The sequence below is a fragment of the Neodiprion lecontei genome, chromosome 7 (genome assembly GCF_021901455.1).
Source record: "Neodiprion lecontei isolate iyNeoLeco1 chromosome 7, iyNeoLeco1.1, whole genome shotgun sequence".
Classification (NCBI taxonomy): Eukaryota; Metazoa; Arthropoda; class Insecta; order Hymenoptera; family Diprionidae; genus Neodiprion; species Neodiprion lecontei.
The window spans coordinates 719,859-746,870 of NC_060266.1; the positions used below are offsets into that span (position 1 = coordinate 719,859).

Below are 27,012 nucleotides of genomic sequence, written 5' to 3' on the forward strand. Positions count from 1 at the left end.
AAACTCGTTTCCAACGCTTCTGTCATCTCGACAATTCAACCTCCCTAAAATTTGATCATTTCTGTAATATTCTCCCCCTTCCCCCGCGTTTCCACTCATCCAGCCCAGCCTCTGCTGTCCTTTCTCTCTCTCTCTCTCTCTCTCTCTCTCTCTCTCTCTCTCTCTCTCTCTCTCTCTCTCTCTCTCTCTCTCTCTCTCTCTCTCTCTCTCTCTCTCTCTCTCTCTCTCTCTCTCTCTCTCTCTCTCTCTCTCTCTCTCTCTCTCTCTCTCTCTCTCTCTCCTCTCTCTCTCTCTCTCTCTCTCCTCTCTCTCTCTCTCTCTCTCTCTCTCTCTCTCTCTCTCTTGTAATAAATCGACCAATCGTTGCACGCAGCTGCGCCGACGTCACGGCCGACGGCAACGCCATTATTTCGTACCCTTCAAAGCTCCACGGCTCTCCGGGATAGGCAGAGGCAGGCATAGTACACAGAGCGAGCAGCGCCGTTCGAAGCGACCCAAATTGTAATTCCAGTCGTTTGCCGCCCTCAAGTCTTCTCTCTCTCTCTCTATTTATCTCCGTCTCTCTCATTCTCCCGTCGGATGCCGGGCGAGACGCTTAAAGCCGTGACGCGTTATTTTTCTTTATCAAATTCTCTGTCCCGGAGATCCGAGGCAACCGCGCAACCGTGCAGTGCAGAAATTATTCGGATATACGTATGTCTTCCTGTGCTGCAGTTCCCGCTCTCCGTGGGTATATTCTCATAGGCTTTCGTTTCTGCAAAGCTTCCTCGATTGTCCTCGGCGCCAGGCCGAGTCGAAGGGACAGGCGGTACTATCTCATAGCTCGCTGCACGCCCCGTCTAGGCTTCTTCCCTTTTTTCGGGCGCACAATGATGCACCTATAACCTACGTTGGTAACGCACACATGCGGAGGCATATGGTACAGCCGCATACACGTCGCTTCATCCCGTGACGTTGGTTGGTTCTTACGGTACTCGCGCTTTCACTATGGAAAATCCCTGGGTGGCTACGTGTGCCGGGCCCGTTACATGTATGTACGTATGGGTATAAAGCGCGCTCAAAGCCCGGGAGGCAGAGGCGGACGAGTGAGCCTCGGACGAAGGGACATCTCGCTTCCGGTCAATAGACGTCGGGGAAAAAAAGAAGTCGACGAAGGAGGGAAAAAACGTAGAAGTAGACCTTAATAAGCTCTTTGACCTCATCCGCACATGCGAAACAATGAATTCAACGATCGATAAACCTTTGACAACTTGGTCGTAACTCCGCCTCCTCCTACTCCTACTCCTCTTCCTCCTTTTGTAGTTATCGTGTGTGAGAGCCGAGGCAGGTGCAAGAGAGAGAGAAGCGAAGTGAAAAGGAAGAACTTTTCTTGCGCATATGATATGTTTTATCTACGAGCACGTAAAGCTATAGCGTATATACGTACTATTCTGCGGCGATTAATGATTAACAGTCAGATTTTCTGTCCCTGTTTCATCATTGAACGTAGCGGTAAGTAGGTACGCATATAACGTGCGGTGGTCGAGCCCTTGCCGGGACACGTCGCTTCGTCCTACTGGCAGAAATTTCAATGGAATAAAATCGCGTGCTCGGAAAGAGAATACGCGTCGAATTGCCCCCCGTATGTTCCATTCTATGGCATTCTGTTCCTCTGATGCGCGGCGCACAGTCCGCTAGTCGGTCGGAGGGACTGCTGCAGCAGCAGCAGCAGCCTTTCAAAGAGAGGAATATCGAATAAATTACATCGATCCGAGTGCCTCCAGTCGATAGTGCAACGACTGGAAAGTAGGTTTCGCATCCTTACGATGAAATCGCGAGACTCCCCCTCCGCTCGAACGGGGCATCCGCAGCAATTCTGTAAAGCCTATAGCTGCTGTTATAATAGCTTGATTCTGCCGTCTGGCACTCGCCACGTACACCCGGCGGTAGTAGAGAGCGAACGAGTCGTACGTAAGACCGTGTCTGTATAATTCGTCGTGTGTAAAAACACCGTGCTCAACCCTTACGCAGCCAGACAGATCCCGTCTACGAGACTCGGAACAATGTTTCAAAGGGACCCGGAGCAGCCCGAGACAAATTTTGCAAGTAGAAGGCAGCCGACACCTTTGTCCAGGGCACTGCAAGGACCAACATATTCGGCATCAAGTTTAACGGGTCCGACACTCGTTCCGCTGCTACCGCGGTATATTGTCCGGCGCGGCGTGCAGTAATGCACGTCGCTCGAACGGTGGAAGGAAGAAAGGAAGGAAAGAAGGGACGGAGCTGTCTCAGGCAGAACCCGCAGACTATGCGCGGAATAATAAATGTAACCGGGAATTTTTCGTTCCGCAAACTTGACAGGCTGCGGGCTCGAAAAATTCAGAATAACGCCTCTTCACGTGCCCGAGACAGCCAGCCGCAAAGAAACCGCGTGCGTACGTAGGTATATACGAGGCGACGCAGAAGTGGTGAAAATCGGGAACGACTCGGAGGTACCTAGTGAATTTATGCCGGTGCAGCCTCGTCTCGTTGCGTGATATATCGCGAGGCTTTTTCGAGGGATTTCCCCGCATCCTCGTGCACACCCCACCCCTCTGTGGATCGTGCAACCGGGCTTAGGATGCATCCGGTGTATGGTTTTTTTTTCTTTTTTTTTTCTCCTTTTTTCCTATGCACGATGCAAAGCGACGAACGAACACTTCTCCACTTATACGCCGGGTGAACGCCGCGTCGTATAAGGTATACGCCTTGTCGAGTGGTGGGTTGAAACTCTCGACCTTATTTTTTTCACTCTGCACAGGGATTTACCGGTTCGTTCCTTCTATCTCTGTCTTATCTCGAGTGTGCCTGAGAGAGGGATAAATGGATGTAGAGAGTGTGAAAAAGAGTTGGACAGATGTACGCGAAAATTGATAGATGACGCTTTACTTACGTCCGTCGCAATTTATTCGACGGTATTACCTGCATGTTCAAAATCACAGAAAGAGAGAGAGAGTGAAAAGTTTGAAAAGAAATTATGCAACGCGGTTCTCCCACTCGCCGTGAACTGTCCCATTCATTAAGCCGCGACGGTTCGGTATCATCAATCAAACCGAACGACGCGACCGACGCCGGTGATGGGTGGGCGTGGGCTACACACTGCGTAGGTAGGCACCTATAACCCACCTTTGACGCAGACGTAGCGTAGCAGCCAGTGCGGGTACGTTTATAACGTGCGCGTATAGCACCTGTTCAACGGCCGCTGGATTACGGGATGCCCGGGGAAAAATGTTGTTGCCCGGTTTACAAGTTCCTTCGCCTTCGGCAGCCAGGGAACATCACCCCCCGCACCACCCTATATATCCGTTTCGCCTTTATTGCCAATCAAACTCTGGATGTTACCGATACCTACGGGCTCGCGAGGCCGATGGAAATCTACGTCTTAAAATCGCGCGGCAGTATACCGAGGGCGGGAAGGGGGAGTTGTTGCAGGCGGGTGAATCCGAGAGCGGCACCGGGTTGGCGGAATCCCGTCTATTCGCCAAATGGGCGATAAAAAAAATATTATTACCCGGCCATTCCGGGGCTCCGATGACTACTACTTTTACGATAGCCGGGCTCCGGCTCTTCGGAATTGGAATCTCTCGCGAGATTGTTATAATCGCGAAAGTTCGCTACTATGCTCCGCTACAGGCGCGACCGAACGGGTATGTACGTATGTACAATGTGCAATGTACATACTTATGTATACAAGGTATACCTATGCGTATACCTGCGGTAAGGTAGATCCGTGCATGGGCATCAGGGCATCAGGTATTACAGATGTGTGCGAGACCTGCCTGCCCGATCCTCTCAGGTATTACGTCCACGTAATATAGCATGATCATGTCGAGAGGGACGTGCATGCGGCAGAGGCCATAGCCCGATAATCACCGGGGTTCGATCCGAGCGGGCCGAGAGAAGGGAAGAGAGCCCTGGACCCGGATCATTAATCCACCAAATTCGTTTGTCGTGCATGTCCGTCTGCTTTTCCCTTGCTACAAGATCAACCCCCCCCCCTCCAAGCTTCGACGCACACACGCGTGCAACGGCGCTTTATACACATATACCTACATGCACGCTCGACTGACCGTCGACCGGTCGGATTTGTTCCCTAAGCCGATTTTTCCATCGTTCAATCTTAGATTACAGATTGCGCCGAGAACATGTGTGCGCATCTTTTAGAGGAGGAGAAGAAGAAGAAGAAGAAGAAGAAGAAGAAGAAGAAGAAGAAGATGAAGAAGAAAAATAAGACGAAGAAGAAGAAGACGAAGGCCTGCCATTACCCGAAGTAGCGGAGGAACGGAGGACCACGTTAACCGCGTCGAACTTTCAGGCCCCACGCCTGGCTCGTAAAAATATCGTGTTTCGGGCCCCCGCACTGCGACCATAATTCTACATCCTCCACCCCTCCGCATCTCTCTTTCCCCAGGCTTGACTGACTCCACTTCTCTACTTGAACTCGGCAGCTTCTGTCACGCCTGCCCGGACGACCGATTCACCACCAAGTTTGTTCAAGTTTGTTACGCCGAAATGATTCTTAATACACGAGGGGTCGAGAGCGGAGAGAAGCCCGTCTCTCGCTCGCTTCTCACCTTCGTTATTTTCCATTGTTCCCTATCTCGCGTCCCTCCGGCCTCTGGGCTGTCCCTGCATCAGCTCGGATATAGATTCGGCCGATAATGAGTCAGGGACCGGCACCCGGCACTCGGGGTCTAATTAACCTAGAGAAGTCTCCCGGTCCTAAACGTGATATGCAGCCATATCCGACGACGAGGGCTGCCTGCACCTCGTTAGAACAGATTCACCCGGGATAAAACGCGCGAATGCTCATGCCACGAATGTGAATACAAAATATCTGTATTATATGCGCGCTTGCGGGCGAGGAGATACGAATAAGACCTTTGCTTCTGCTCCATCTGCACGTGCGCGAAGCTCGTGGTTCGAACAAGGCAGGCAGGAAGGCAGGAAGGCAACCGCTATATAGAGGCATGTGTACGGCCTACGTTGTAATCTCGCGTTGAAGCCGGCGTCAATTAGATCCACAAATTTTACGACAATCCGTAATTACGCGCTCGCGATATGCTACGTGGCTCCCTGCCCGCCTGTAACGTACGTGCCGTAAAAAACCTCGGGAGCAGTCGTTCCATTCCGCATCTCTCCAATATTGTTTACCATCAGCTGTGCGATGGGTGTACCTCGATCGTGTTGCTCCCCGAGGTGACGAACCACTCTGTACGAGCGAATTTTCGATAAAGATTTCATTTCGAGTATACCTACGTCGAGACTAGCGAGGCAAGGGACGGGAAAAAAATGTGAATAATCGTATACATTCACGCCACGTGGTCTCGGGGAGGTTGAAGCGGAAGACGGAGAAATCCTTGCATGAATTTGTCGTTCATCAATCATCCCAAGAAGACTCGACAATTATCATTGTGGCTGGTAGCTGAGAGCACTGTACATGTACCCACCTACCGGCTGTTCGTTTCAAATCCTCGTGTCTGTACCTGTGTAATTACCCGTCGTATAAGGTACACCTGCGCGTATACACATCTCCTGTAGCTTAAATAATCGGGGAGCTAATCAATTATCTCCGGACCTAACGCAATTCCAGCGTCGAATCGAATCTCGCTGTTTGTTATACCTACGACAGTATTATTATACCTGTACACCTTGCTCGTTTCCCGATAGTCTTACAAAATGGAAAAATAAGGTAACTACCTCGAAAGGAGAGAGCCTGGCGTTTCAACATTTCATAGAGCGCGAGACTCCCTGCGCGAACAAACTCTGCCGTAACTCGCGCGGGTGAAAAAATAAGAGGCAGCAAGAAAATAGGGGGGAGGAGGAGGAGAAGACGAAGAAGAAGAAGAAGAAGAAGAAGAAATCTTGGATGGCTTTGTTTCGAAAATTAACTACGCCCACCGACGCGACGCACTAGCGCAAAGTACGAAGTATAACGAAGTTGTTAGGTACGCGAAGGGTGAAGCGAGTGAATGTGTAGGTTGCAGTAGGGTAGGTAGGTATTCACCGGGGACCCGAACGAACGTCTATAGAATTTATATTCTATGCCCGCCGCGCGGACCCGGCCAAGACTTCACTTCAGTTCTCCAGCGATGGTTTATTATTCACCGGAGTACCTGCGCTCCACGGGTGTATAGAGAGACTCCGAAGGCTATATTCCCTCCCCTCTCGGCTCCAACAATGGTCGGCTGTATTATTTTTTACTTAATATTATTTCAAAGGGTCCCCCGTCTCTGTCTCTTTCTTCATCTCTGCGCCATTATGCACCGCTGACTGTAGGTACGTACCTACTCTCCGGCTTTATCGTCTTCGCGATGCTGCAGCGCGACGTACTCGGAATCTATCTATAAGCTAACAAACCGCCCTTCGGACTTGTCCGTTTCCAACGATCCGACGACCTCGTTGTTTCTCATTATCGATGCGGTGCAATGCCAGCGCCGCCGGCTCTGAATCATCCCGATCCTTTACCGAGTAATTGGCCAGGGCGCATGTGGCGGAATTACAATGTCGTCGGATGGATGAAACTCCACTGCGTTCCGACATATTTGTAAAAATCAGCCGTTCGACCTCAACGGAATCCTGCGGCTTACGATTAGACGACGGTGACTCACCGCGCGAGGATCTAGACGCTGCCGGGTAGTGTCTGCGCCTACCTATACCTATACTAATTATACCACCTTATACACGGTACCTTTAAGGTGGGCGTAAGGTATAACCCACGAGGTAAGGTATATTCGGGACGTCGTATAGATACGGAGTTGGGGCCCGTAGTTTGATTACGTAATTGCAGGTTCTTTCAAGGAAGCGCTAATTTAGATAAAACGCGTAATAAAAACACAAAAGCCTCGTAATGACCGAGGGTTCCGTGCGACGACGGCGGGTTTCGAGGTTCGGAGTCGTCAGAGACAGCGGCAGAGGAGGAGGAGGAGGAGGAGGTTGCCGTAGCTCAAGATTACACGCGAAAGGACAATAATTATTTTACGGTTTGTGCGGGGCAGAGATGCACGGTGCCACGCCGCGTGGAGGTAGGTACGTACATACATATAACCACCTTCGACGCGACGTTACCTACCTCCTCGTTCAATCGGCAGCCATCCGAGCCGTGACGTCGCGCCGTGCCAGGCGGCTTATTGTTAAACGTCACTCCGGCAGCCAGTCTGCCAGCCTTTCCCGTATCAAATTATATATCTCTCGTACCTATCTTTGTAATATCGTTACTCGCGCACACTCGCAGCATTCGGGAGAACCAGCTGCGGGCCGATTGATGATAAAGTTCGTGCGAGCGAAATTCAAAACCCGTATGCAGGGGATGATTCCTCCCTCGAGGAAGGTATTACTCCCCGAGCTGCTTAGCCCGGCCATTTCTACAGTCCCTCGCAAAGTATCGTACCTACGTAACGTGTATTATACGTGGAGCCAAATTTATTCGCATCTCGAGATTCTTGAAACATGCAACGAAAGGAACGACCACGGAATTAGCTTACACTTACAGTAGGTATACCATCACGTTTTACCGATACGTCGCCGGTTATCATGTATTGGTTTTTATTTTTCTTCATAGTTTCTCTCTACCCTCCCCTTTCAATTCGCTTCCTCGTTTATCTTTAGCAACAACGAACCGCCGCCGCAGGCTATGCGGCCAGGGTGGAAGCCTGCCAACGACAGGCCCGCGCTTTTTATGTCCCAACGACCACCGAGCTCAATTTTCTAGCACGGCCGGGCGATTTAAGCCCCGGCTGCAGGATTCCTACGAAGTCTGTGAGTTGAAAAATTGCGGGCTGCGGCCGGCGGAGGATCGAAACCTCTGTCCGTGGGACGAGCGCTCTCGACCGCCGACGAGGACGGTTTCGAAGTCGCGTACGCGGTGACGCAACCGCGGGCCAGGCTAAAGGTTCAGCGCAAAGGTTAAGGCTGACACGAGCATTGTTAGCTGCGTCCGTGTTGGCCGCACAAGGATGTAACCATATAATGCGACGTCAGGCATGCCTTGGCTCGAAGCCTCGCCGCCGCCGGTAGAATCACAAGGATGTCTAAGACCTCGCGTACACTCGCCGCACAAGCTCATTGTTCGCGCGGGATATATGGAGTCGAATTATTTGTCAACGACCCCCGGCCCTCGACATCGGCCTATCTCTCTCTCTCTCCCTCTCTCCTCTCTCTCTCTCTCTCTCTCTCTCTCTCTCTCTCTCTCTCTCTCTCTCTCTCTCTCTCTTCGGCTAGACTCGGCACCGTGGTTCCGCATTAGCATTTAAAGTATATGCATATAAAAAAAAAGCATCGAGTTGGTACGCATTAGAGCACCGGCGAGCAATTTCAACGAGTAATTGCCTCAGGAATATACCAACCAACGTATATATAATAAACGCTAGCTCTCCGCGTCGACCCGCTAAGTGAAATAAATTTCAGAGCAAACCCGTTTGCACCGCACGTGTATTATACATATGTACCTATAGTATATGCTGCACCCGGTCATCGGGCGATTACGTCTTTCCGCAAGCGATATCTGTGTATGTATATAAGTTTCTTGCCAATGTCCCCGCGTCATTCTTAAGAGAGAGAGAAACGAAAGACAAGCAGAGGAGTTGAGGACCCTGGTTCTGCGGCTACTCTACGGGGGGGAATTACCCAACCCGCGCGGTATCTGCCAAGCGGGTGTTTAAGAATAATTTAGTATTCGCTGTTCAAAGATAAAAAAAATAAATAAAAAAAAAAAAGGCGAAAGACCCGGTCGGGCGTCCCAAAGTTCGATGTGAATTTCTATGCAAAGTCAGTCTGTATGCGCGGGGCCGCGAGGAGCGGTGCAGATAGGTATCTAGGTGGCGGCGTGTCGTACCGTCTACTACAAGTCCCACCTACACGGGCATCGCCGCCTGCCTGCACGCTACGAAGTCCGCCATATACACATATACCGCATATATATGCCGAGGAGCGCATGCAGGAGGAAAATAAAGGTCACTTCCCGTGTCTGAATGAATTAGCCACACACAATCGAACCCCACTCACACCGACTCGCGCGACGCCGGTACGGGGCTACGATCGAGCGTAAACCCGTCCTTCCCCTCCAACCTTCGCCGCGACGACGGTGAACGACCAATACGGTTATGCGCGTCTCTCCATACACGCTGCACTTTGAGTCGTCGGCTCGGTACACGGGGCGTCCCAGGTTACGGTTAAAGTTCCAAGCCGTCTTGAGAGTCCCTCTCGGCGTCGTTTCACCCACCACACCTCACCTCGCCGCCTGACGCACGATGCACCTGTGCTTGTTGTACGTACGTATAACCCCTGCGCCACCCGTCCGTACAACGCGACGCATTCCGATCGTTCGTATCCTATACCAACCTACTTATACCGAAATGTACGTATACGTACGTTATGTGCGGCAGAACCGCCGGCGAGAGCGCAGCTATGAAATGCGTGCCAAGTGCATCGGCGATATACCCAAGTCGAATTCTCGCAAGGGTCGACACGAGGGAAAAGAATCGAGTTGTAGAGGAAAACGACGCCGACCGTTCACCGTTGGACGGAAAATCCAGGAGTAACGCTGCGGTTGTTGCGAATCGCGCGGCGATTGCGGTTTGCACCCTTATCGGTGTGTTCAATCTAAGGAGGAAACCGGCCGCGTCTCTCCGACCAGTGAGAAAAAATTTCTTTTCCTTGCTGTCGGATGATTGCGCAATTAATACGGATACGCGAACGATACCACACGCGGTGGACAATTTTAAACAATAATTTATCCCCACAGCTATACGCTTATACGTGTGTATAATGCAACAGCTGAGAATTATTTTCTCTTGGGTAATAAATTACCGTTAATACCTACATTTTGTCGGTGAAAAATCGTATGGTTATCCACCGACGTGAAGAGGCTTGGACGTTGGTACTTTGTATATCGAGTAAAAAAACACACAAGTCATTATTCTTGCTTCGGCACGACGAATGGCCGGCTGACGACGAGGCTGCAGCTCTGGCTTTTTAAAATATCAAACTTTCGATCTCCGTGGTAAAAACGCTCATAAATAAACCCCGTTACTATACCTACATACTATATCAGTCTCAGCTGATAGCTGCCTGCCGTCCGCCATCCGCCATCCGCCTGTATTATGCAACCGAATATACCGCGTCTGTACCCGTGAATGGACAAAGACTCGTTTCTGCGAGCTCAAAGTTGCACAACGAGCCGGACGATTCGGTTTCTCGCTGTGCCTGCGTTCGCGGGAATTCGGTGCAAAAGCTGCAGGTTGGATATTTTGAAAATAGTATCCGCAAGCCCGATACTTTGACGATGATCGTTCCAACAACGATGACCGTGGTAAAATTTTGCGGAGCGCCGTTTGGTTTGCCAGAACTCTTATGGTGTAATAAAACGAGTCTGAAACCGGTGGAAAAGTTTCTCACACCGCCCAGCGTCGTCTCTGAAAGTTTTGAGAGCCAATTCGAGCCTCGACGCCAATTTCGTGATTCAATTACCCGCGTTGCACGCCGCAGCAGACCCCCCCCCCCCGATGCCGATGCCGATGCCGACGTGGAAGCTGGCCGTCCGGTATGCGCTGATCGGGCGCTAATGCCGGTCATATTATACATACGTTGTGCGCGCACACACGGTTTCGTTCGTACCTACTCTGGCGGTGCAGACGCGGCGTCAAGCGGAAAGCAGTTCTGAGCCTTCAACGGATAACCCGGCCATCCTTCCATTACGCTAATGGCTGGTGGTACTCCAGGGTATGTGTATCGGCGGATCGGACCGCCGTTCGACGTTGGTACGTAGTAACGAGCGTTTTACTCAGTCGCACGATTAATCGTCCAACTACCTCGTCCGTTCCTCGCATCCATTCTAAACAGTCCTTAATCATATATCCGCGCATCGGTCTTATTCCCTAGCAGCAGCTGTCGAACCTCCTCGGCCACCTCGACACTTTGGGGCATTACGCGCGTAGACTGCACGCTCTCCAGGGTCAGCTGCGGCCTTACCGCTAATTGTAAATGGAGTGTTCGCGCGATCCTCGTATACCTGTGAAAACCTTGAGAAACGAGGGGGGTAAAAGCGAGTATAAACGAAGACCGGCAAAGTCCGGGGTGGGTGTCAGTTGGCACTCCGATACCGCGCGGTGCGAGATAGTCGCGCTTGGTCAGCGCTCGGGCCTGACCGGGTCGAATCGGGCGTCCCGGCTGTAGCCGCATTGTACGTACGCTCGGGGCGTCGGATGACTAATCTCGCCGAGAATCGTCTCGGATTGAGCCCGATTGAACCTTTCATTCGTTTCGACGTGCAGGCATTAAGCGTCGTCACCTCCTTACGTCACGCCCGCCTCTGCCCATATTTAATCTTGGAAGCATCCTGAGCTCGAAGCCTCTCGAGGATACGCCCGCTAGTCTGTCGCTCCGTGCATACAGGTATACTCGGTAACGCGTCCTACGGATCAGAGATCTTATATTTCCTCGACACGGAATTTTTCACTTTACCTACTCTACCATCCACCTTCATGCCTCCGCCGTCGCGCGCGTCACGCGACTCCGAATCATCGTATCTCCGGTCACGAACGGCCCTAATTCTTCCTTCCCTCCTGCACTGCGGACCGATCGGTTCTCGCGCGACGATACGGATCGGCAATTTCCGTATACCGTGAAGCGAGCTGTACATGCATGCCTCATAATAATATAATATACGCGCGCGTACGCGCACACGCCTGTAAATATCGGGACCGAACTCGGAGCGATGCGAACGCCCGCAAACGCGCGTCACGTATAGTGCCTGGAAAGTAATTGCGGAATATATCGGATAAGAGAGCTACGCCGGCGAGTGGTGGGCGAGGTGGAGGTGGTGGAGGTGGAGGAGGTGGAGGAGGAGGAGGACAACGCAGACTGCGTACGTGTGTATAATATAACGCCGCGCGCGCGGAATCCAATCGGTGTTTATTATTTATGAGCTCTGGCACCGAACGCACAAACGGCTGTTTGTTTTTCTGCCTCCGGGCGAAACACATGTACGAGCCGTGCGTCGAGGCCTTAAGGCCGAAGGGGGACGACGCCTGACGGACGGCTGCCCACCTAGGATTCCAAAGCTAAGGTCAACCCGTATCACCGCGGGTTTCGAGCGCCCGCCGCCCGTACCTACGTATAATAATTCACGAGACTGATCGTTGAAGCCGAAAGAAAATCAAATTTCCGGTAGACGCACCCTCCTCGCCCGGCGGCGTACCGTTTTCCACATTTCAGCGGAACGATCTCTGCGCCTTTCTGCCGGCTCGCTCGAGAGTCGCTGATCGTCTCGTTGCTCTCCAGCCTCGCCGATTTCCGTTACCATTCTTTCATCGCTAGCTCGGTTCACGCGCTGTCGAGTTGGAGATTTTTAAATATTTATGAATCAGGCACGAAATGCCTTATAGAGTGTAGCGCAAAGCGAAGAAGAAGCCGAAGAATATCGAGTTTTACGCCGATAATAATCCCGAATTTGCTGATTCCGCAGCCGCGCCAATTCTTTTCTCCCTCTCCCTCTTTCTCGTTTGTAATTTGCATCGACAACGAACCGCGTTTTCGAAACGTAGAGAGCATGGAGTTGTCCCACGGGGCACGTAGCTACGAACCTACAGCTGCGCATAGGTAGGTGCGGGACAACCATAATCCCGATGGGAAACCCGGTGCATTTAAATGGGCGAGTAGGCGAAGCCGTGAATTTCCATCGTATTACCCGCGTCCTCGTCTCGGCGTCGCGTCGCGTCGACCTGCATTACAATTTACGGCGAACGCGCTCGGCTTCGCGTTCCTCTGGCGCCAATGGTATCGTACGCACTTGCAGGCGTACACACGTACACCTGCTCTATTCGCACCGAGCCGTAATAACGAATCCGGTGGCTAACGGGGCACGTTTTTCAAAACACTTTCGAACCGATTCGTTCCCGGCCGCTGCAGGTGGTATGTATAAGTTACGCTGTTCGAAGACGTCAGCCGGCGATTTGCTTTGTTATGCGTGGCATATCGCGCGCGGCCGTATAGTAGGTAGATAATATAAGTTGGCGGACTCTCGCGGGTCTTTGAATGAAAATTTACCGATTAGTAATCACCCGCCGGTGCTGCAGTGGCTCAAGTACCTACCTATCCTTCCGAAATTGCGGCCCACCGAGGAGCACCGACGCCGACGTTTAATGGGCACATTTATTACTCCCTGTCTCGCCTACAAAGAGCGGCCACGGCAGAGCTCCTCCTATATCCTATAACCCTCGCGGTTATATGAATCAGTCGAGATATTTGACAGTGGAGGCTGCGGCCACGCCGGAGAAGCTATTACATATCTGTTGCCAAAAGAGGAGAAGGAGTGCCCGTTGTTCTCGATTCCTGCTTCGTCGCCTTACGCGCGGCGAGTAATCGGCGAAAGCAACTGCAAACGCATTGAAACACGTTGACCTTAACCACGGTACACGTGGACCTGCGGTACCTACAGCGTAGGAAAGTTCGTCGCTTCGTTCTCGTTTCCATTTGATTGTTCCTCGAGTACCTGTCGTCCTGAAACGTCGTGGAAAACGCGGTCCGCGTCTGCTCGATAACGATATTGCTCGCGCTAATTCCTCGATGCGGAAAGAGGGCCGAGATAACGTTGACGGAAGGCGACGAAAGTACGAGTACGAGGTACAACAAATATATACATACATATAGATATTATTGTAATTCAACGCGCCGCGCGGCGGGCGGGCAAACAGATGCGGACGGACGAACGAGACGGACGAGGCGGACGAGGCGGACAAACTTGCCAAGTGTGAAGCCAGTGTTCAAACAACGCGAGGCCCGTACCGAACAAATATAAGAATACACTCACGGCGGAGGGAAAAGGAAAAGAAGGCAAAAGGGGAAAGACGGGAATACAACAAACGTTGGATATTTCGGTCCTGATTTGAATTTTTTTACAAAAAAGTTTGGCGAGTCCACATCCTTACCCCCTCCACCCCCGTTTTCCCACAACTAGCTTGCCCGACGTTGATATTACCGGAAGTTGAAGGGAGGTTTTCGCCCGCGAGAACCCCGGTCCAGTCTTAATCCCCCCCGGGTGCGGGGTGTGGCTGATCCTCGAAGGAAGGCTCGTAAAACATTTCTTCCCGAGAACGGAGCGGATGGACCGACAATTTGAGTATTTTCTCACGTTTCACCCGTCCTATCGATCCCGCGACAGACCCACCAGCTTTCTTCGATTATTACGATTTTCCCTGCGCATTCTGATATAATATCCTTCCCAGCCCCCGCGGGACTCGTTAACGTATATGTATCCGAAAGCGCGATAACGTCGGAACGTGCAACGAAGTACAGCTTGCAGTTTGGAGCCATAGTCCGCTGTCCCCTCGGCTTGAAACGGATGATCGATGGCTCTCGAGCGATCGTGCCGGATGCCTGCAATACCTGACTCGTCGAATTTTTCGAAGAAAACATTGGCCGGGTCATCGAAAGGTACGAGCTGCAGCCGAGTCGGAGAAACGCGAATCCGTCGAGGTCTGTAATCATCGAACCCGTGTAGCGGGGGGTTTGAAAAACGATTTCGAGGAGGAATAAAAAAACATCGAGAAGGCACAAGGTAGGGCGAAGGAGAAACGCACCTCCTTAGCGTTAGGCGTTATAGGTATAGGCCTCCCGACAAGAAGTCATAATTGTCGGTACGCAGCGGGCAGCGGCAGCGGTCTTAAACTTTATATACTCTTTATTCCCTTTGACGATAGTATCGAAGGAGCTGCGACTCATTGTGGTTAACTGCACCTCGTACGCCGCCTCTCGTCTTACCTTTTCTTTCTCATTTCTTCCACCTTTTCTCTCTTTCCCCGAAATCGAATACGCGGTGTACATAATGTATAATGGGGGTGTCGTTTCGTTTCTTTTCAACCGCCGGGATTTTACTGGGCTTTGTGGAATTTCTCTGTATCTCTCTATCCTTCGCCCTTTCTTCCTCTCCCTTTTTCTCGCCCTTCCTTTATCCTTCCTTTTAATTTCACGCACGCTCACGTCTAACTGCATTTCCCTATAATATCACGTTTTAATCACCAATTACACCTAGCCGCGCCTCGCAACCCCTTGTCGTCGTAGGTTTCGTACCCAATTTTTTTCCCGCAACTTGCGATCTGTGATTGGATTTCCGATAAATCGCGTATCCCGGGCGTTTACGAATCAATTTCATATCGGGCGAACGGTTTGATTCGATAACGATATTCATGCGTTATGCCTACGTGTGTGTTCATCATTCAAAAACTCATTGATCGCCGTTACGCATCGTGGTTTTAATTCCCCCCCTCTGCGGCCCCTTTCTTTCTCCCCTTACCTTGCAGTACCGATACAACACAGGTTTGCTTGACCGTTAATGGGAGAAGCGAAAAATACGAAGAATAGGAACGAGTAAAGAACGGGTTTTAACGGCGTCGTTTAAGGCTTAATCTACCGGGTGATCGTAAACAATATTTTTCGTCAATTTTTCGTTTCAACCCGAAGCGGATATGCATGGGCGGTGGAAAATGCGCCGAGATTTTAATAAAAACTTATCTCGGACGAGGCGAGTTTTTATCCGCTTGCCGGGCTGCATGCGTCATCGTACAGTTGAACTGTTCGATATTACGTGAAATCTTTAATTTAACGTAGTTATACGAAATCTCTTGCGGATTACAGTTCGTACGTACCATCGTGTGCCATGTGTACCGCGGGCAACGTTTATCGTCAGCCGATAGAAAGAGAGAGGAGGCAGAGTCGTAATTAACCGCGTGACACGTACTTTCGCGCTTCGCCTAATTCGGTTTCACGAGTTGGCGAAATTCTAAAACCGTTTTTGATATCCAAGCCTGTACGCTGTCTGCAAAGATTTTGCAAGTATCTTGACGACCCTACACTCCTAACGTAAAAACAGTTTATATCATTATACGAACTGATATTCAACCGAATGGCGGAGATTTGGGGCACAAAGTTGTGAGCTCTGTGTGAGTGCAAACTGTGCGACAGTGTTTCAATCGGAGTAGGTATACAACTAAAATTACTGCACAATCGCGCCACGTGTTCAATTGGCCAAGTCCATCGTAGTCTCGTATTTCGCACAATACTTAAGCAAAGCTGGATTTCGCGAAATCGCGACTTTACTATACTTTATTAATAATTACTGGAAGCTGACGCGGCGGCTGATGGCATTTTATTGTACCTACTTCAAACGCCGTCTGCACGATTTATATTCTCATACGGTGATAACGAATGCGAAAACCTTGGATTGGTTGGATATGTGATACATATTCTTATCGCCGCAGTATGTACCTGTATATTAATCATGATCATTCGCTCAACGCCTTCTATGACAATTTCTCTCTCTTTCTGTATTGTTTAATGAATCCTATTATATCATACGCGTATGTATGCATGTATGTATTTAGGCCTACGTATTGCAGTGAAGGAGAAATTATTATAGGTGCGTACATAAACCATCCACCACGATGGCGGATACACCACCACCCTGCGCAAAAACCATGAAAGGAAAGAAAAATATAATAAGAGAAGATGGTAGATAATTCTTGAGTATGTGTCATAATACTGCAGGATATGATTGCGGCAATACTGCGATTCGATATGATATGGGACAAAAAAGAGAAGTGAAATTTTCAACCGGATCGGAAATCATATAGATCAAGTAAAGTAAAATACAAAAATCATGAATAAAACCAATAATGATTACCTACCGTCCATGCGTGCGTGTTATGCGTCCGCGTTCTCGCTCTTTCTCTTGGTCAAAGGTTCTTCGAATATTTTCTTTCGTCTTTTCCTTTCAGTGTGTGCGTGTTGTTTTTTTCTTTCCTCGTTTCGTAAATACGGTTGTAATAAAGAAACAGTGTGTATGCAGCATGAATGTGCAGAAATGAAAAACAGCCATTTATTGATTGTCCGTCATTTTTATACATTTTTTTTTTCATTTTTTTTCTCTTTCTCTTCTTCTCTTGTTTCGATTAATTTTGTGACATATTTTCGAATCAAAATTTAGCACTGATTCTGTTGTTTGCAATTTATAAGCTGCAATTATATATATATATATATATATGGTGAATTTGGAATGGTTGTGGATATAAGGTGCGGGTGGTTGTTTGCATACGACCGCGGCTCAGCCTTTCGTATCTTTGAATTTTCTTCCCCCCCGCCCCTGAGTTCTCACGTTATCAGCAACGACGTTCGTCAGTTAAGTAAATGATGAAAAAACATACCGTCTCATTGATTGTGAACTCGCGTGCCCATTGAGGACGGAAATGATGAGGTCGAAAGCCGCGAGGTAGGTAAACAATTCGTGTTCATGTGTATGGTGTATAAAATTGCACCGTCGACAATTGAAAAACTACGTAGGTATGTGTGTAATAATGCATTTAGCAAAGATGACGAAATCATACGACCGTCGCAAATACGAAACGTCAGAACCGCAGTCCATGCTCTCAATAATAAATAAGCTTTGATGTTTAACATGAAATATAAATATATTTGGGTGGTATTGTACAGTCAGTGGATGGTTCATATATACACACTATTTACACGCAAAAGACGACGTGACTTATCGTTAATCACCTCACACGTCGTACAATTTTCATTGTTCGTTTCTCATTTTATTTCCGTCATATATCTTTCTAATATGTATTTCATTATAGCTCTCATTCTCTCACTATATTATCATATATATAGAGAGAGCGTGAAGAGTGCAAGTGAGAATAAAAAGAATATCTATATATACGTGTGCTGATATATATAGGCATATATACATATATATTCTTTTTATTCTCACTTGCACTCTTCACGCTCTCTCTCTCTCTCTCTCTCTCTCTCTCATTCTCTCATTAACATCCTTCCCTAAATATCGAAATTCATGCACGTGCGCGCCTGCAACCACCAAAATCCTTCCTACTTGTTAGCGTCGTCAGTCGTTGTTGTCATTATCATATAAACTAGACGTATATTTTTAATTCTTATGTGTGTCAATTAGTCAATCATCAATTATACAGGACTCTTGATGCACATATATGTATGACGAGTCAGCTATAGACCATTGAAATACTTCGAACTTCTATTATAATTATATGTATACCTACATTATGTACAGACTTAGATAACTATGGTCAGAGAAATAAGCGTAGAGGTGTATCACACTAGAGACTTGTACATTATCGTAATATAAGTGTGTGTGTGCGTGTGCATGTGTACACGCGCGCACGAATATATAATAGATATCATCATTAGACGCATGTTTATGTGTATCATTATCGCTAGTTCGATCATTCTCATCTTGTCTTTTCCTTTTCTCTCTTTGCATCGATGTCTAATCGACAACAATATAAGCTTTTATCTATGGTATTATGCGTTTTGGCTATGCGTATACTTCGTAAGATTTACCGGATATCTGATTATGGTTTTTTTTTCTCTTTCCAGATCTCTTTCCTTGCGGACGCAGCACAGGCGAATGTTCATGTAAGTGTTTTCGATTAGTTTTGAAATCTTTCCTACATATCACAACACACCCATACATAAACTACACATAGATGTGAAATCGAGTCTGCCTTTAAAAGAGTCTCAATCCACCGTCTGCAATTGAAGAAATATGCTGTTTCCTGCTTTCAATTCGCAAACATTTATCGTAATCGTTACCTATTATCATCATCGTTATAATTATTATTGTCATGAGAATATCGTAATAATCTGGGAATAAAAAGGGGAGAAGAATCACAACTATGCTCGTACTGAAATTAGAGGATTCAAGATTAAACTTGTGAAGAAATGAAGTTGAAAAAAATCGAAAGTCTTCTATGCCAGAGGTACGCGCAGCACACTGTATTATATATAGGTGCACGCGTGTGTGGGTGTGTGTGCGAGTGTGTGATTACATGCAGTACAGGTATAATATAATGTACGCACGGCGAAACAGTCTTTTTGAATTACATATGCGTAAGTTCAACTGTCTGAAGAAAGCCAGGTAATCGTTATTATATTTTCAACGACATATAACACGCTATTCTGCATACTTTTAATTATTATTATACGCATATGCACATGTATTTTCAAAGTTTTCTTTCTATTGTGAGGCTTTTTTCTTTTCTCTCATGTGAGCCTGGAAGATTTATCAATCGATTATACACATTCAAATTAACGACCAGAGCAATAATTATATGGTAGTCTACTGCAATTACCGCGTTTTTTTTTTCGTTTTTCTTTTTATCGCATACATTACCCATGTTATATTCTTTTTTTTTTTTATATGAGTAAATATGTATAATTCCATATACTACCGTATATACTACATAATATATACGAATCTGCGTCATTTTATACTCTACCGTATAAGTTGATGATTTTTCTCTCTCTTTCTTTTACTCGCAATAAATTTGTATTTGCAACAACCTCCGATAATCGCGATATACTGCATAATAATAATAATGACGATATAGCGACTACAGATTTTGTTGTGAAATTTACAAGCGACTGATCATCCCAATCTTGAATTTTCATGAAAATCACCTCGGTTACATATCTGTAAAGTAGTATACAATGTATAAGATACGTAATTGTCAAAAGATAGAGAGAGAAAGTCGGACCCGGCAATATCCAGGCGATATCCATTAGTATTGCTAAAATTCTCATCGCATAAGGATTTGAAAAGAGGCGCATATACATACATGTACGGTTGTAATTTGTTTTTCTTTATCCTTTCCTGATTCACTTTTACACTACATATTCAATGCTATTAATATTATTATTATTGTTGTTTTTGTTGTTGTTGTTGTTGTTGTCGTTGTCGTCGTCATCATTGTCACAATGAGAAAGAAACATCATTATCGCATATATGCTGAATATAGCTGTATTACGAAACGTACTTTTTTATAGAAATATTCAACTATATGTTCGATTTATCTTGTATTTTATTTAATCATTACTATCATCATTGTTCCATGTTGACATTTGTTTTCTTCTCTTCTTTTGTTGCACGATAGTCGTTTGGTAGCCATATTATTTCTTACAACGTCACAACCTCCGTCAGCGGAGACAGCGGAGATATAACGCATAGGTACCTATAATACCCAGGCGACTCGTTCAGAACCGCGGTTTGAAAATCGTTATCTGTGCAGTGCCGCGCGCGAGATTTACATACATTCCGTTTTATTCCATTAAATAATGTATATCTATTATAAACTATGCTGCGCCTATCGAACCAACCGTACGACCAATCGATACGATACGGAAAAATATGCGGTTTATCTCTCATGTTTTCAGAATTTCTTCCCCATGATCTGCAATATCTACACATTACATATAGCTATACCTATATTAATTATGCGGAATGTCAACGCGTCTCGGGTCGATATAAACTGTAAATAAAAATCCGGAGAATACATGTACGCGATTAAAATTAAGTGAAGTCAGAATACAACTATAGGTTAGAAACTTGGGCTTTTTTCTTTTTTATTTTTTCCTCTTCCGAACGCACATCGAATGTTTATACTCATCACTGCTCATTCGTATTCCGACATTTTTCTCGAGTAAACATCACACATAGATACAATAACAATGCAGGAATCTGAATCGAGCAACGACACATACCTATGATATGTACAAAAAGCAATACATCGTATATCACGTTATTCAAGCATACAGCAATACGCATACAGGTATATGTATAATAACGTGGAAGGTAGGCGGATGCGATTTGTTGTGAGAAAATATTGAGAAACAAAAATATAACAAAATTCCGATCAATCTATCTCGCTCGCTATGAAAATCGATTAGGAAGAAGAAAAATCGAGAAAAAAATTCAGGAACTACGAAAGTTCTAACCCGTTAGACGGAGTGCAAACATATTACAAGCAAGCCGCTCCGATGACCGATAGACGGACGTAACGGACGAGGAAAACGAACATCAGACTTCACGGCACGGCATACTCGCTATCAATTTCACTTACGCCGACGCGTCGCGTCGTCTGGCCGTCGTCACACCACACGCCGCGCCGTCGGTGCGCTACGTATAACTATATGTGTTTATATACATCTATGTATAAATATATACATATATAGGTACATATAGATACGCGTATGTGTACAGAGAAGGTACGGACTGACTCGGTCTCGGCTGGCATTCTGCCCTTTTATCCGTTTCCCCCATCGGGCACTTTCCAATCTCCGGGTGCATCGGCGACCATCCCCTTCTTCTCCCCCTTTCGTCGGAGGACGACCGTATCGGATATCCTCTCCGAGTATCGAATATCGACCGGGCCGCGAGTCCCCTCTTATATACCTATATTTTACAGGCCTGTGGCGAATTGGCGAACGTTCGAATATTGCCATAATACATTATATGCATACACACCTTCCTGTAATAATATGGCCGCTGCATGCACGTGTCTTCCGCTTACGAGTAGTGCCGAAAACAACAACAACAACAACAAAAATAATAATAATAATAATAATAACAACAACAACAACAACAACAACAACAACAACAACAACGACACGACACAGTGATACGAGGATTGAAAGAATAATTGCTCGATGGAAAAGGGATGAGTTTCGAATGCTTTGGAAAACAGTTGAATTATACATACGCGTAGACCAACGTCGAAATTATTTAGCGGTGTTGTCTGCCGCAGCGCACCGTATTTTCTATATCCTCCTTCATTTCTTGTTATATATTCACGTGCGTAGGTACGAATTTATCTACTTTATCGTATACGATCACCGGTATTTTGGCATTTCGAATTGAAGGCGAGTACACCGTCTGTACATGCATACCTATTGTAGCTTACATCCGTAGGTATGAATATGCGATAAGGAAGAGAGAAGAGATGAAGAAAATATACACTCGTACGGACGCATAATACATACGCACGTTACAGGAAAGTATACGTAACGTATACACATACCTACGTCAAAAAGGTACTTGGAACAAAAAACAAAGGCAAAAAGCCGCTGAATGAACGACTCCGCTGTACCGCTATTCGATACACGTACACATACACGTGTGCCTATATATATGTATGTATATATATATATATATATATATATATATATATATATATAGGCGTACGGCGTAGGTATATGTATACATATGCATACGTAGGGAGGAACCTCTGAAGCGAATGGCACCGAGTTATATTTGGCTGTGAATTGTGTATGCACAGACCACTGTTATATACGTGGGTAGTACAAGCATACAAGTATTGACTCGAAAAGGAGAATATGCGGAGAATGAGGAGAATGAATAGAATGAGGAGAACGAGGAGAATGAGAAGAGAGAATTCGACGCGTTGTTTCGCATACATACTCGAACTACTCGTTCGTTCTCAATAGTCGTTAAATAGTTTTGGCATAAGTTTATTAATTACACATGGTTAGACGAAAACACTGGCAGGGTGGCCTAGGTATATCCGACGAGATTAGAAAATAACCGCGGTTTGCATATTTCTGTACAAAGTTGTTCCTACGCATACCTACGTACCCATGCGTATACTATACGTATACACAAATATGTACGTACCTATACAGGGGTCGGAATATTTTTTATTTTTTATAACGTCCAATGCCGCAAGTCTCGATTTGGATCGCGTTGGAATCAAGAAACCCGCAATTTAGGGATCTTGTTCGCGACGCACGGCGACTAACGCTCGTTATTTGGATGATTAATCGCCCTTCGCGAGAGATGATGCAAATGGCAATGGAAAAAAAAAACAAGTACGGCATAAAGAAGAATGATCTACGACTTGGAATAGATCGATAGAAAAATAATAATCGACGCGTGAGTGACGGAATGTACCAATAACAAAACCGCAGCGTTTCGACAATATCCAAACTAAATATCGTGCGCCCTAAGCGTTTACCCGTAACATTTAGGCAGAGGTGTTTTATACGCATTAGTAGTGCATAGTTCTCGACTCTGGTGTGAACTTGTACATACTATCGTGTATATCGTATGTTTTACAGGTATCAATATAATATACGAAACACGACGTGGATGACGATAAGTATAACGATGATGACAACAACAATGACGATAATAATAATAACAATAGGAATAATAATAGAAATGATTATGATGTTAATGATGAGGATAATGAGGATGATAATAATCATAATAATAATCATAATAAGAATAAGAATAATAGCTATTGATTAGAAACTAGCAACTAATAGTAATAGTAATCAATCGCAATCGACAATACTAATAATAATAATAATAATAATAATGATAATAATAATAAGAACAATAACAACAACAACAACAACAATCCGTAATAAGAAGGAAACATAGCTAACATGATACAAGTTTGTTCTCCTTAAATTTTTTTTTCGCCCCCCCCCTCCCCCCCCCCTGTTTCCGCCAACAGGGGAAGGCTCGACTCATCGTGCTGCGTAGCATGAACATTGTAGTACATGACACGGTGGCGAAAGAGACAGGTAATTATTACGGAATCGAAACGACAATGGTTCGTTGATAACGGAGGAATGAAGATACAGGCAGAAGGTGGTGGTGGGTGTCGAGCGACGATTACGTTAATCGGGCTATCGATCGTCGGAGGTACGGGAGGGGAGGGGGGGTGGGCTTGCGAAGGTGGATGTGGAGACGGAGGCGGCGTGCCGGGTTTAGCTTTGGGGCAGAAGCGCGTGATACGCGGGAGCCTCGTAGAACCCGGCGGCCTGTAGGGCGTGGAGGGAGGCGGCCGCGTGGCGTCTGTGGATCGCGGAAGCGTAAACCGCGCTCGACGTCGCGGCGACGGCGGCGGCCGCGTGGTGATGATGGTGGTGGTGGTGGTGATGGTGGGTGGCGGTAAAGTGCGAGGCGAGGGGCCGCGAGGAGGAGGCCGCGGGCCGTCTGTAGGGGTGGATGTGCGAGTGGTTGTGGCGGTGATGGTGCGACGTCGACGTTGTTCCCCCCGACGACGACGCGGAGAGGGTGGTGGAGGAGGAGGAGGATGAGGGCGCAATGAGGCCGCCCGCCCCGGTGCTGCAGGCGGCGATCGAGAACTGCTGCCGGTACGACGACGACGAAGACGACGACGACGAAGAAGAGGTGGAAGACGAAGAAGACGAAGAAGAAGAGGCGGAAGCAGAGGAGGCCGCCGGCTGCAGGAGAACGCTACCACCCACCGCCACGGAGGAGGAATTTCCCGTCGAACACGTCGCCGCTGCTGCAACGCTTTGGTGCTGGTGGTGGTGGTGGTGATGGTGGGCACGCATTGCCCGGAAGTAGTGTTGATAAATACCTGATATAACGGCCTTCTCGTCGGCCGAGATCAGGCTCGTCGCCGTAGGGACGGACGTCATCTGCTGCTGCTGCTGTTGTTGCTGCTGCTGTTGCTGTTGTTGTTGTTGTTGTTGTTGTTGTTGTTGCTGTTGTTGTTGTTGTTGCTGCTGCTGCTGGGAAAGGGCAGCCAACTGCTGCTGGGACAGCGAGGCTTGCTGACCAAGAGACGCGGCGGCCGTCAGAGCCGCGTGGTAGGAGGAACTCTGGGTCGCGGCGACGGCTGCCGCCGCAGCGATGCTGGAAGCGGCCGATGTTGCCGCCGCCGCCGCTGCCGCCGCCGCCGCCGCCGCCGCCGCCGCCGATGCCGATGCCGAGGACGACGACGACGACGACGTCGATGAGGAAGTCGTGGAAGTCGTCGATCGGCGGCTCCTGCTTCGACTCGAGGTCGCGACCGTGGCTGTCGCGGGTGGCGGGAGGTTGTTGACAAAGGGGCTTCGCCGCTCACGCTCGGCCCGCCGATAGTAGCAGGGGTGTATCATTAGCAGGGGTTCGCCACCGCCGGGGGGCGGCTTCGCCTGGCTCGGCAGCTCGTACTCGACGCTGCAGTCCACGTGGAGTGGCTGGGAGTAGTCCTTGTAGGCGGTTACCTGCTCCTTGCAGTACTCCTTGTAGCCCCCCGGACCCACGGCGCTTATAGCGAGGGCCGACGAGGCCGGGGGCAGAACCGTCTGCCCGGGGGCCGGGGTCGCCGGTATGACCCCGTGGTGTCCGTGCCCGTGCCCGACCCCGATCACCACTTCCTTCTCGTAGCAGGCGGCGGCCATGATTCCGAGACCTCTTCGCTCGGCTGCACTCCTCCTCCCTTCTCTCGTTGGGGTTGGGTTTCGAGCTTATCGCGCACCGACGGATCGTTATTATTCCGCTTGTTCCTCGAGGCTGTCACCTCGCCGCTTTCGCAGACACTCACTGACACTGATGCTGCTCCTGGTACGCGATCCTTCTCTCCAAATTCATGACACCCCGCCTTCTCGTCTTCCTCGTCCTCCTCGTCGTCAACCTCGACGACGCTCAGCCTGTCATACCTCGGGCCCGTTCTTGGCACATCAGCGATCGCTATTCGGTGGCTCGCCGAGGATGAGTGATCGCCGAAACCGAGCCTCGAATCCAGGACTGACGAGGCGAGGCCCGCTGCTTGGTTATATTCTCACACTCTCGGACTTTTTACCGCGGTATAATAACTCTGTCGCTCCCGTAGTGTTGGACCAAGAGGTGGTATATATCCAACACGGAGGAGACGCACGTCGCTTTCCGGTATCCACAATAAATATCCCACCGATTAACCGATTGTATTATCTAGATTTTGTAACAGCCACTGTCGCTTCCCGTCGATCACGACGATGGTGATGATGGTGATGACGATGATGATTATGGTGATGGTGATGATGACGAAGATGATGATGCGAATGTGCCGCCCACCCGTCGATTAATCCAGACGCATTGCACGGGGTTTACTTTTGACGTAATATCCTTGTTGCTTCTCGTATCACTTCACACTATTTTCCATATGCCAGGCCGTACGTTTGAACAAATAAATAAAAATAAAACGGCGGGGGGGGGGGGGGAGGGTAGTAGCAATACAGGGGGCAACAGAAACGAAAGTAACACACTCCACTCGCAGATAAAACGACGATTTTCTGCACGTAGCACAAAAATATAATTATAATTATTATATTACATCACCAAATTCGCACGGTTTTATAATTCGTCATTCCGGGATCATTGCTCCTTGACCCAGAGAGACCAAGACGCCCGTATATAAGTATTTTAACGAAGACCTCGTTGTGAGGCGAATTCAAGGCAAAACGATACACAATAATTTCTTTTCTCCTTTTTTTCCTTTTATTCAAGGAACAGAACACGCCAGTTGTACTTCACGTATTCGTTACGCGTGAAAGTTCTCCATGCACTGCGGAACGATGGATCGCGTTGCGTAGGAGAATAATTATTCGGCAGACTGGTAGAAGGGATAAACGACAACGAATAAACGGATTCGGAAAACTGCGAATCGAAGAAGAGATCGCGCACACATTTGGGCAAAACGACTAGAGTTCTCCACTGTTCGGTCGCTTGCTTCCGTTTCTCCTCTCCTCGAGCCGATACCGGTAAGTATCTTTGATTATTTTCCAAACAGTTTTCCTCTACTCTTACCCGGCCACGAGATTGTAACTTCTCGATACACTGTCGTCGTCGTTAAACACTCTACTATACTGTACGCACGTTATTTATTTATTTATTTTCCTCTATCACAAATGCCTCGTTCTGTCCGTGTGTATTCTACCGTATACTCGAAACTTGCGTGCGTGTGCGTGTGTGTCTGTCCGTCCGTGTGTGGGTGTATGTATGTACGTACGTACGTGTATGCGGGCGGCGAAAAACACCTCGCCAAAAATCGGTCGCTCGATCGTTACACGGCGAACGTCGAGCTGCGACTGAGGAGCCCTCGAGCCGCCACTCCCCGCTCGGCTGGTCCGCGTCGCCACCTCCCACCTTCCGACCCCCACCGCCGGGAACCGACCTCCCCTACCGCCGCCGCTATTCACCCCTGTCCCGGCTGCAGGGGCGCCTCGCCGGGCTACACCCTCGTCCCGGGGGTTTCCTAATTCCCTCTTCATCCTCAGCGGCGACGGGGCGGGGTGGATTAGCCGGTTTGACGCGATTTCGGTACATGTGCCTGTATCTTGGCCCGTCCGGGGTTGCCTCTGGTTCTCTTACGTCGTCGCTCCCGAGGAGAC

At 48.1% G+C, this 27,012-nt stretch overlaps 1 protein-coding gene across 1 annotated transcript in view; it reads right to left on the reverse strand.

Moving 5' to 3' along the window:
• The window catches only part of LOC107216866 (alpha-protein kinase 1-like), a 119,993-nt gene extending 93,282 nt beyond the window's left edge, over positions 1-26,711 (reverse strand). Inside the window, exon 1 of the mRNA XM_046745167.1 lies at positions 24,237-26,711. Coding sequence (XP_046601123.1) covers positions 24,237-25,044 — 808 coding nt within the window. The 5' untranslated portion in view covers positions 25,045-26,711. The remainder of the gene's footprint in view (positions 1-24,236) is intronic.
• Between the last annotated feature and the right edge of the window lie 301 nt (positions 26,712-27,012).